Source organism: Nerophis lumbriciformis, linkage group LG02 (assembly GCF_033978685.3).
Source record: "Nerophis lumbriciformis linkage group LG02, RoL_Nlum_v2.1, whole genome shotgun sequence".
NCBI classification, from domain to species: domain Eukaryota; kingdom Metazoa; phylum Chordata; class Actinopteri; order Syngnathiformes; family Syngnathidae; genus Nerophis; species Nerophis lumbriciformis.
In genome coordinates this window covers 35,023,551-35,035,889 of record NC_084549.2, presented here as the reverse complement: position 1 = coordinate 35,035,889, position 12,339 = coordinate 35,023,551, and the positions used below count along the sequence as shown (strand labels likewise).

Here is a 12,339-nt window from a genome sequence, read left to right as displayed (position 1 = left end):
ATATGGAAGTGGAACCAAGCGTCTTTTGTGTGTCTTTGTTGGCTGTCAAAGTTGACCAACTTTTCATTTTACTGTCAAGAATCTGCTTGCCATAACCTTCATTATGATTTATAATCTGGAATAAACTTTCATGAGCTCCAAGGCGAAAGAGCAGCTGATTATGTCAATACAGCAACATAAGGAAGTTGCCTCTCTGATCAATGCGTCGCAAAATGTAGGTCCTTAATGTTGCGCTTATAACAATATTGCTTATACTAGGTTAATATTCAGGTCACGAAATGTAAATGCAGTATTGTTGGGGCTTTTAGGATGGTTATTTATTGGGTTTTATGGTCGGAGTAGATGCAATGACATCTTTGCTCCATTACAAGCAGACTTATTTACGGATTAGAATGCATTAAAAAAAGAAACACAAATGTGTTATTGTCTCTCATAATGATTTTGAATCACAGGCAAAATTCCCCAAAAAGTGCAGTCTTTTTTCATTAGGATTTTAAAGATGATTCAAAGCACGTTGCGGCTAAAGGGAGTCACCATTGTAGCCTTCAAAGTCCTCCAAAACAACTTCAAAACCCTCCAGCAACATTTCAGATACACACCAAGTATATATATAATGTAGTAACAGACACGATCATAACAATATATAATATGTACAATATTTACCGTATTTTGATCATTTTAATCAACTCCTTCTGCACATTGATTTCTGTTTCCATAGCAGCGCACGTCTGACTTCTGACAATAACTTGTGTTCATACTTCTGGCAACAAATGCGAGTGTTTTCTACTCATGGCAAACTTGGTAACAGACAACGAAGACGACTATTTTTGGACTAATGAGGATTCACAACCTTTTTGAAGCTGAATATATTGAGGATGAACTGCTGCTTTTAGAAGTCAGCACATAGAAAGGCTGAAACGTTGAAGCAGACGGAATCCAAGAGAGTGAGGTCGGCGTGACACAAAGTCGCAAATGTGGAATTTGAAGACAAACTATTTCGACATAAATGGAGTGCTTACCTTCAAATAAACCAGTAAAAATGTCGCCGGCCAGCTGGACCAAACGGACAACTGTCCATCGAGTGAGTTACACTTTATATTGATTATGATACACGCAGCACGTCAAGCGTGTTATTACAACTACAGTACATACACTGTCTGGCTAGCTGTGTACAAACAAAACATTATTGTTGACACACAAAAAGCGTTCATCCCCTAAACTTGAATAACTTTTGAAATAATTAATCAATTATTTTTATTTTTCAGATTTACCAAGGAGAATTAATGTTCTAAAAGTTTAGAAAATTTCAACTTCGAGATGCCATGGACTACTGAACAAAAGACATTTATATTTGAGGCCTATTTTCGGCTGAATTCTATCCACGCGGCTCAATTGCAATTCAAAGAACGGTTTGGATGTCGTGAATTTCCTGCCCACACAATGATCTACAGATGGGTCAACAAGTTCCGAACCCATGGTACTGTTAATAACCTCAATCGTAAAGATACTAACAGACAATCACACTCTGGACGACCAAAATCATCAAGAACACCACAGAACGTTGATGCAGTCAGAGACTCTGTTGTTCGCAGCCCATGCAAGTCTGTGCGTCGACGAAGTCAGGAGCTTGGAATGAACCGGGAGTCTGTGCGGAGAATTTTGATCGCTGATCTCGACCTCTATCCTTACAGGATACAGATTAAACAAAAGCTTACACCTGCCGACATGAGGAAACGAGTGATCATGTGCCAGTGGTTTTGCGATAAGATTGACGCTGCGCCAGACTTCCTTAACAATGTCTGGTTTTCGGATGAGGCACATTTTCTGCTGTCAGGTCATGTGAACTTTAAGAACAACATCTTCTGGGGTAGCACACCCCCTGAGTACTGTCTGCAAAGGCCATTACACTCTGTCAAGTGCACTGCATGGGTCGCCATCTCCAAACATGGCATCATTGGACCATTCTGGTTCGAGGACGACAACGAGCGGTTTGTGACAATCAACACCGAGCGATATGTTCAGGTGCTTGGCAATTTCTGGACAGCACTTGGTCGATGAAGAGGGGTCGCCAGGGACCTCCAGTGGTTCCAGCAGGATGGTGCTACCCCCCACACCTCAAACAAATCATTGGCATGGCTACAGCATCGTTTCCCTGACCGACTGATCAGCCGCAGGATTTGAACGCCCCAGATTTTTATCTGTGGGGATACCTTAAGGCAGTGGTTCTTAACCTGGGTTCGATCGATTCCTAGGGGTTCGGTGAGTCGGGCTCAGGCGGAGGTCAAGACACACCCGACTCATCGTGTAAATAAAAACTTCTCCCTATCGGCGTATTACGGATACGGCAACAGCAGAAGTCACACTGATTTGCAGGTGTGTAATTTGTTGAGAGTTCATGCACTGTGTTGGTTTTGTTCTTTGAACAAGGTGATGTTCATGCACGGTTCATTTTGTGCACTTTAGTATGGGGGACATATTCACCATTAATTAGTTGCTTATTAACATGCAAATTAGTAACATACTGGCTCTTAACTAGTCATTATTAAGTACTTATTAATGCCTTATTCGGCATGGGCTTATTATAACCCTAACCCTCTAACCCTGGCCCTAACCCTCTAACCCTAACCCTAACCAAATAACTCTAAATTAAGTCTTTGTTACTTAGAATATGTTCCCCATACTAAAGTGTTACCAAAAACATATAACTTTGTCTTAAATTTGAAAAAAATATATATATATTTTTCACTAAAGAAGGGTTCGGTGATGCGCATATGAAACTGGTGGGGTTCAGTACCTCCAACAAGGTTAAGAACCACTGCCTTAAGGACAGGGTGTATGGCAACAACCCCCAGACTATCCCTGATCTGAAGGCAGCAATCACAGCAGCAATAAGAGCGATCCCAAGGGAAGAATGTGGGCGGGTCATCGAGAACTTTGCCCGCCGGATCCAAATGTGCTTGCAGCAACGGGGAGCTCATTTAGAGCACATTTTTTGAGCGCCAGTTAAAGAGTTTTTGTGGTACAGACTTGAAACTTTAGAGATGTCTGCTACATAGACTTAACCTAATGTAGCTGCATTTTTGTGTTAATCTAAATAAAATTTGGGAAGTTATTTGATTTTTATTGATGAACGTTTTTTTTGTGTCACCCTGTACTTTACAGATACTGTGATATGATTGTTTATGTTTTTCAATCAGTACAGATTGGCGTTCTATCGCAGTGTTGTGCATTACAAACTCAAACGCTTTTCGTGCTGACGTAGAAGCTAGCTTATCTCTCGCTGTAGTTAGCTTTTACGGCTAATACCGAAGCACACCCATGTGTTACTCCGCTGGAAAACTATTTTCTTAGTGTTCGCTCTTACAATAACAATGTCGGTACAGTTTGGTTATTATATAGGTTACGGAATGTAAATGAAGTATTGTTGGCGGTTTTTGAATGCATTTTGAAAGTGATTTAGAGGGATAATTGATTGCTCCCATTAGCTGCATTGCTGGCTACCTAGAACTAACTGATTTTTACATGTTAGACTGCAAAAAAAACCCAAAAACTTGTCGCTCATAATGATTGTGAACAAGACGCACAATTCCAAAAAAAGTGTAGTTCCCCTTTAGCAGGATATAACTTTTTTTTTCTTTTTTCGCTCACATCTCTCAATCGACTTTGTCTTAAACAAAAATAACTACAGCTCGTTGTGTTTCGGCAGGCATTGATGCCATCTTCAAATAGTCAAGATGATGCATTGCATGCAGCTGCACCTCCAGGATGTCAAAGTTACATTTTCCTACACACAAAAAACGTGTCCTTCAGTAAGACGTCAGCAAGCGGAAGCAAGCGAAAGAGTGGGAAGTTGGAAAAGGAGGTGAGATAAGTCAGACAGGAGCAGCACAGCAGCCCGCCGGGCCCACCTCCGTGACTGACGAGTGGTCTCCCTGACTGGTGGATACTGTGACCAGTCTGGCTGCAAAGAGTTTTTTCAGTCTTAGGTAGTCGTCCAGGACCACATTGAGCAGGGAACCCTGACAGGATGGCAGTTAAGATCAAACACGACCCGACTTTACCATCCATCTGAGGATGTTTGACTGGGAGGAGATAACACAGCTGACATCATTCAACATGTGAGCGTCTCACCTTGATAGGCCCCTCCCTCATGATCTGGCCTAGTTTGGCGATGTTGTCGTACTCCTGAATCGCCGCTCTCAAATAACGATCATCTTCCGGCTTGGCTTGAGGCTCGCGACCAAACGTTCCCTAGGACAAAAGAAATGTTTTTTAAAAAGTCGAAAACCGTGCTGGAAGAATGTTTTCCTGAAGATCGTCGGTACGAACATGAGTGCGAGCCGGACTGTTCCACAGGTCCGTTATCTCGCTCAGGTTCTCAGGCAGGTCGTCTTCATGGTCCGCCTGAGCAGCCAGCTCCAGGTTGTGACAGAAGGGATCGAGCCACACGGGATTAGCGCTGGACAGGTACACATTTTGATATTTGACACTGGTCGACAGTCACAATCTTTCACAAAGTACCAACATTCTTTGTACATGAGGACATTTTGAAAAACTCTGGAAGAAGGAAGAATCCAATCTGGAGAAATACTATACAGAAACACATTTGGGCATTGTACAAAACAAGTTATTTTCTGGCGCATTTAAAAATCAATTAAAACGCATCAGCAATTAAAAAATATCTTATGTGATACTGTGAAAATAAAATTGCAAAAAACATATTAAAAGTGAAAATATCAAATATTTGAACTCACTGTTAGTAGGACCTATTCGACGCAGTATAAGCCTGTGGTACCCCTCGTCGCCGGCTTAATCGAGTGGAAATGGCGAGCATTTCATCGCCAGAACAGCTGAGTTAGCTTCCGGGGTTGGCCGACATGGTCTCACAAGGTGTAGTTTCTCTTTAAATATCCTTCTTGAAAATGGCCTTGCAAATACCGTATTTTTCGGAGTATAAGTCGCACCGGAGTATAAGTCGCACCTGCCGAAAATGCATAATAAAAAAAGGAAAAAAATATATATAAGTCGCACTGGAGCCCGGCCAAACTATGAAAAAAACTGCGACTTATAGTCCGAAAAATACGGTATATATCTGCCACCTAATGAATGTTTTGTTCTCCTTCTCCTCTATCTGGCATGGCTACGGCACAACACTTCCCGCTTCCTGCAAAATTGAAACTTGTGAATGGATACTCACTTTGGAGTGACAAGTGAGTATCCAATCACAGTCTCGTTAACATCAGGCTACTTAGATAGGCTACTGTCAACAACTTGTGATCTGATTGGCTATCGCAACTGTCTATCAACTGTATGTGTTCTCAAATTCATCCGCTAACGGTCCCAGTGAGTATCCAATCACAGGATGCGTAAATGTCACGTTCAACCTTAGGCCACTTCGAAGGTCTTACTGACAACAACTCGTAATCTGATTGGCTATCGCAACTGTCTATCAACTGTATGTGCCTGTTCACTTACAGTGCATAGACGCCTACATTGTTGATTCTGAAGGCCCCGGGCAGATTTCGCACAGCATGGCAACATAACCTAGCGGAATTCTGATTGGATAAAAACTATAACCTAAAAACAGCAGCCCTGGAAGGAGCATAATATGACATGAAGAGAATATGAATACTTTTAGATATTTAGGGAAAGTAAATAAAACATTTTTTTAATCTTTAATTATGATCATTATTTCTGGTTATGTTAGGCCAGCAGAGAAGGCCTTGCTGGCCCTGACGGCACACCACTGCTGAATGTATATTTGAACAATATAAATTAGGGAGTAACATTTCACCCACCTTGTAGGATTGAAATATGCGTGTTTTGGAAACCATTATTCCCTGCATTGCAACAACTGCATTGTGCCAAATGGTGTCTTTTTTGTATTTACTATTGTGTTCAAACATTGTAGAGTTTGAAAATCTCACCCCTCAAAAGAGTACTTGTTGGTGTTGGGCATGTCCAGAATATCCATTAAACCTTGGTTCCCTGGATGGTAGAGGAGAAAATAACACATTTCAACATGCTACATTTAAAAGCCATGTTTAGTATAACACAACAAGTAAACAAAGGTGGATGTCGGGTTTCGTTTGACTTCCATTTGAGCAAAAAAATGTTCAAGTCGGAATCTATACAGTGGAACCTCCATTTACGAACCCCTCTATTTGCAAACTTTTACATCAAGCCAAATGTGTCTCTGTGTGAACCATGTTTTGGTGTACGAACATTTCATTCATTCATTCATTTTGTGTGTCGCTGGAAGCCTTAGATTATACAAATGCAAGTCTGTCAGACTTTGCAGACTTTGTAGTAAACTTCGAAAACGACTATTTTTGGACAAATGAGGATTCACAACCTTATCTTTTTGAAGCTGAATATACGGAGGATGAACTGCGGCTTATAGAAACGAGCGCGAAGAAGAGGGTGAAACATTGGAAGCCGAGAGAGTGAGGTCGGTGCAACATGGTCACACTGCAAGTCTGGAACTTTGAGCCAAGCAATGTCCAATTAATGAAGTGTCCAAAATCCGTCCCACGGGAAGTCCAGCGGGAAGTCCCACGGGAAGTCACAAGTTTAAAAAATAAAAAATAATTTTTAAATTTTTTTTAATCTGTCCTTTCTAATCCATTTTCTACCGCCAGTTACACTCTGTGTCTCCTAGCTGCTTAGGCAAATCATATTGTCTAAACATTTATTTTTTCTTCAAGAACGTGACATCAAGTGCGCACTCTTTCAGTCAATTAGTGCGCGAGTAATGAAGATCCATCCATCCCATCCATTTTCTACCACTTGTGCCTTTTATACACAGTATATATATATATATATATATATATATATATATATATATATATATATATATATATATATATATATATATATATGTATATATACTGTGTATATATATATATATATATATATATATATATATATATATATATATATATATATATATATATATATATATATTTTATATATATACAAAGCCCGGATTCCCATCATGCATTGCTTCAAAACTACGGCAAGTTGTAATGTCCAAAAACATAACAGAGACGAAGCAGAAGAACGAAGAAGAGACATGGCGACGACGAGTAAGAAGAAGAAGTACGCTTGCAAGTTTCAAAATGATTGTAAAAAATAATTTCAGTTCATCCAGGACAGCTCAAAGAGGAAGGGGTATGCTGCCTGAAAATTTTGTAGATCCGACTTCTCCATTGAACACAGTGGCCGAACGGATATACTCATTCATGAACGGAATTTAGGTCTCGAGGTTGGCAAGTATGATCATGCAGTATGACTGTAGAGTGAATTAATGATGGATTCTCAGTTCTCTGTGAAGCACTTTGAGTGTTTGGAAAAATGCTACGTAAATCTAATCCATTAATATTATTATTATATTAATACTATACTTGGCATCGTTAATGCCGATATTTGTATCAATGCTACATCTCTTGAATGTAAACAGATGTGCACCCTGACGGCACTAAAGACGTTTTATTTTTGTGAATAATCAAATCGTCCTACATACCGGTATGTTTTCATGGGAAACATAACAAGGTCCTAAGTCTAACACCCTGTTCACATTCACAAGCTCTGGCTTAGCGGTTAGCAGGACTTCCTGTATTCTCCTCTGGTGTGTAGTGTAGCGTGTTTAGCTCTTCCTAATTGTAAGCCACCCACTTTATTTGCCGCCATGGAGATGAGGATTATTTAGCCGCTGACTCTCTAGCATAGACGCTACATTCTGTTTGTTCGCTTGCCGCTGTCAAAATTGCGGGACACAGCTAGAATGTGTCATCAACATGCATTATCCCGATAAAACGATAATATTAAAGGGGAACATAATCACAATTTCAGAAGGGTTAAAACCATTAAAAATCAGTTCCCAGTGGCTTATTTTATTTTTCGAAGTTTTTTTCAAAATTTTACCCATCACGCAATATCCCTAAAAAAAGCCTCAAAGTGCCTGATTTTAACCATCGTTATATACACCCATCCATTTTCCTGTGACGTCACACAGTGATGCCAATACAAACAAACATGGCGGGTAGAACAGCAAGGTATAGCGACATTAGCTCGGATTCAGACTCGGATTTCAGCGGCTTAAGCGATTCAACAGATTACGCATGTATTGAAACGGATGGTTGTAGTGCCGAGGCAGGTAGCGAAAACAAAATTGAAGAAGAAACTGAAGCTATTGAGCCATATCGGTTTGAACCGTATGCAAGCGAAACCGACAAAAATGACACGACAGCCAGCGACACGGGAGAAAGCGAGGACGAATTCGGCGATCGCCTTCTAACCAACGATTGGTATGTGTTTGTTTGGCATTAAAGGAAACTAACAACTATGAACTAGGTTTACAGCATATGAAATACATTTGGCAACAACATGCACTTTGAGAGTGCAGACAGCCCATTTCAGGCGCGCTAAGAACATATATTTTTCCACGATTTCAGCACTCAGGTTAACCATACCTAAATAGACACAAAATACTGCATTACACAAGACTACCCGAATGTACTCGAATGATTGAAAAAAATAAATGTTTTTAAGCTAAATTATTGGTAAACACAGTTTATATATAATAATTTACGTAAAACCGCGAGTAATGAATAAAGTTTTCATCAATTAATATATTCTGTAGACATACCCTCATCCGCTCTCTTTTCCTGAAAGCTGATCTGTCCAGTTTTGGAGTTGATGTCAGCAGGCCAGGGAAGCTAGGGTCGATATTCTTCTCTTGATCATCTTCGGTGGCATAAGGGACGGTTGCCATCTCTGTCGTAGCATAGCTTTCGTCGGTAAAGTGTGCGGAACAAACGACTGACCATTTCGTCGGCTTTCCCCACACCCTCGTATTTTGAACAAATTTCGTCCAATTTCTTGCCACTTTCGCATCTTTGGGCCACTGGTGCAACTTGAATCCGTCCCTGTTCGTGTTGTTACACCCTCCGACAACACACCGACGAAAGTGAGAAAATGGCGGATTGCTTCCCGATGTGACGTCACGTTGTGACGTCATCGCTCCGAGGGCGAATAATAGAAAGGCGTTTAATTCGCCAAAATTCACCCATTTAGAGTTCGGAAATCGGTTAAAAAAATATATGGTCTTTTTTCTGCAACATCAAGGTATATATTGACGCTTACATAGGTCTGGTGATAATGTTCCCCTTTTAAAAGCTCTATTGTCGGCCAAATTTAGATCATTTATACCATCTATATATGATGGACGCTTTGACCTCCCTTCCTCCTCAACAACACCTGGGAGTTGAACTTTGCTTGCACCGCATGCAGAGCGGCTCCAGGGCCTATAGACACAACTTCACTACACCCTGGACAATGGGCATATGCACACACACACCCCCACCACCACCCCACGCCTTCACCACAGCTTGATTCCCCTTCGGGGTGATGGACGGCTGAGTAGCACTTTTTAGCTGCAGCCGGCCTCCATGGCTCCCACTCCCTCCCGTCTGTTGCAAGTCTTTGTGATTTTATGTAATATATTTATGTGTGCTATGGCTATGAGTTTTTTTTCCCTAGGCTTCAGTCTGGACCCCCTTCTAAGAGTCCAGCCTTTGACTGAATTTTTTTTTTTACTCTACCCCCCTTCCCCAATATCACATGTTTCCCACCTTCTTAAGGGGCGCCGTAAGTGGCTGACCGGTCCTGTTCTTGTCTCCCCGTAATGTATGTCTGCTCTTAGTGGGACTGTGCCGAAAACGTAATTTCAGTTCTTATATGTCTTATACATGTTAAATGATGGGGCAGCACGGTGGAAGAGGGGTTAGTGCATGTGCCTCACAATTCGAAGGTCCTGAGTAGTCCTGAGTTCAATCCCAGGCTCAGGATTTTTCTGTGTGGAGTTTGCATGTTCTCCCCATGACTGCGTGGGTTCCCTCCGGGTACTCCGGCTTACTCCCACCGCCAAAGACATGCACCTGGGGATAGGTTGATTGGCAACACTAAATTGGCTCTAGTGTGTGAATGTGAGTGTGAATGTTGTCTGTCTATCTGTGTTGGCCCTGTGATGAGGTTGCGACTTGTCCAGGGTGTACGCCGCCTTCCGCCCTAATGCAGCTGAGATAGGCTCCATCACCCCCCGCGACCCCAAAAGGGACAAGCGGTAGAAAATGGATGGATGGATGGATGTTAAAGAATGGACAATAATAAAAGCACCATCACCACCTTGTAACACTAGCAATGACTTTCCTTTTCTTTGGCGCACTTCCACCACAATGGCCTGCTTTACGCTTGGAAAACAATGATGTGCAAAAAAAGTGAAAAAATCAGCAATATATTTCCCGTTGTGGCACCCACTGTATCTTTTCATACGTGCGCTCTTACTAGTTCACGAGTAAATCTCGTTTTACTGAGCAAAATTACGTTTTTCAATAATTAACCCTTTGTCACCGATTCTGTTCATAACTTTTATGGACAGAATTTATAGGCGCAGTCAAGGCGTTGAGGGTATCTGGTTTGGTGGCTGCAGGATTAGGTCTCTGCTTTTTGCAGATGATGTGGTCCTGATGGCTTCATTTGGCCAGGATCTTCAGCTCTCGCTGGATCGGTTCGCAGCCGAGTGTGAAGCGACTGGGATGAGAATCAGCACCTCCAAGTCCGAGTCCATGGTTCTCTCCCGGAAAAGGGTGGAGTGCCACCTCCGGGTTGGGGAGGAGACCCTGCCCCAAGTGGAGGAGTTCAAGTACCTCGGAGTCTTGTTCACGAGTGGGGGAAGAGTGGATCGTGAGATCGACAGGCGGATCGGTGCGGCATCTTCAGTAATGCGGACGCTGTATCGATCCGTTGTGGTGAAGAAGGAGCTGAGCCGGAAGGCAAAGCTCTCAATTTACCGGTCGATCTACGTTCCCATCCTCACCTATGGTCATGAGCTTTGGGTTATGACCGAAAGGACAAGATCACGGGTACAAGCGGCCGAAATGAGTTTCCTCCGCCGGGTGGCAGCTCAGGGCTCTCCCTTAGAGATAGGGTGGGAAGCTCTGTCATCCGGGGGGAGCTCAAAGTAAAGCCGTTGCTCCTCCACATCGAGAGGAGCCAGATGAGGTGGTTCGGGCATCTGGTCAGGATGCCACCCGATCGCCTCCCTCGGGAGGTGTTTAGGGCACGTCCGACTGGTAGGAGGCCACGGGGAAGACTCAGGACACGTTGGGAGGACTATGTCTCCCGGCTGGCCTGGGAACACCTCGGGATCCTCGGGAAGAGCTGGACGAAGTGGCTGGGGAGAGGGAAGTCTGGGCTTCCCTGCTTAGGCTGTTGCCCCCGTGACCCAACCTCGGATAAGCGGAAGAAGATGGATGGATGGAATAATTAACGGGAGCAAGTTCTTAACTACAAAGGTCGTAAAACGAGGACCACCTGCACAACATTGCATCAACCACATTAGGAGGTTTGCAGGTAGAGGGGACAAACCTGTTGATCCCGCGACGATCGCTTTGAGCTTCCTCTGATGTCTGCAACAGCGACAAAAACGTCACTAACTCAAGCGAACATGGCTGAGTGGACACATGAACTTTTGTGAAAGAAAGCGTCTTACACCCTGCGATAATGCCAGTTCATCGAGACAAACAATATACCAGCCAGGCACAGCAGCACAGCCAGAATGATGATGACCAGCTGGGACAGAAACAGATATTTAACATCACAGAATGTTGCGAGAACAAGTTTTGGGCTTTTGGAGGACCTGCAGAGTGGTGATGTCATCGGGGAGCTTGTCACTGACGGCGGGATGAACATCCACCACATTGTACGTCCTGAACAGATTTCTCAGCTGCTCCTTGTTTTCATCGATTAACTGGATCACCCTGCAGACCAGTAGAACACAGTAGTAGTGGTGTAGTTTTTGCGGACTGACTTTGGAATAGAAGAAGAAGAAACCTTTCCACGTCTTGGATGGTGTTGCTCTGATTGTTGACCACGTGGACCAGCATGTCTGTGTGGGCATAATTCACCCTGCCCTTCTTGTCCACATGAAACTGGAGCAAACCAACAGGACGTCAGCTTTTTACAAACACACTATTGACACCCGAGACAGCGAGACACACCTGTATGTCATCTAAGTTGACAATGGCTCCCGTGATGTTGGACAGCAAATTAATGAAATCATCTTGGTTTTCACGGACCAAATCGGGTATCTCATTAAAGACGATCTTGACCCTCTGGTCGTCCCGCAGGATGTAGATGTTCACGTTCGTGGTAGTACTGTGCCCGGCCAGGTCGCACGCCAAAATCTCGAGCTGGAAATACCCGGGGTTGTAAGCCGTGAAGAGGTCGTAGGTGCGGATGATGCCGTCAGTCAAACCTGCAAACATGGTGTCGTCA

General features: G+C 43.0%; 1 protein-coding gene across 1 annotated transcript in view; it reads right to left on the bottom strand.

Annotated features, from left to right (window-relative positions):
- Positions 1-12,339, bottom strand: part of cdh23 (cadherin-related 23) — a 626,035-nt gene that overhangs the window by 2,391 nt on the left and 611,305 nt on the right. The window contains exons 60-68 of the mRNA XM_061961466.1: positions 12,063-12,319; positions 11,896-11,993; positions 11,702-11,822; positions 11,555-11,634; positions 11,431-11,471; positions 5,928-5,988; positions 4,330-4,459; positions 4,132-4,251; positions 3,909-4,019 (exon numbers count right to left, since the gene is read on the bottom strand). Of these exons, the coding sequence (XP_061817450.1) occupies positions 3,909-4,019; positions 4,132-4,251; positions 4,330-4,459; positions 5,928-5,988; positions 11,431-11,471; positions 11,555-11,634; positions 11,702-11,822; positions 11,896-11,993; positions 12,063-12,319 (1,019 nt within the window). The remainder of the gene's footprint in view (positions 1-3,908; positions 4,020-4,131; positions 4,252-4,329; positions 4,460-5,927; positions 5,989-11,430; positions 11,472-11,554; positions 11,635-11,701; positions 11,823-11,895; positions 11,994-12,062; positions 12,320-12,339) is intronic.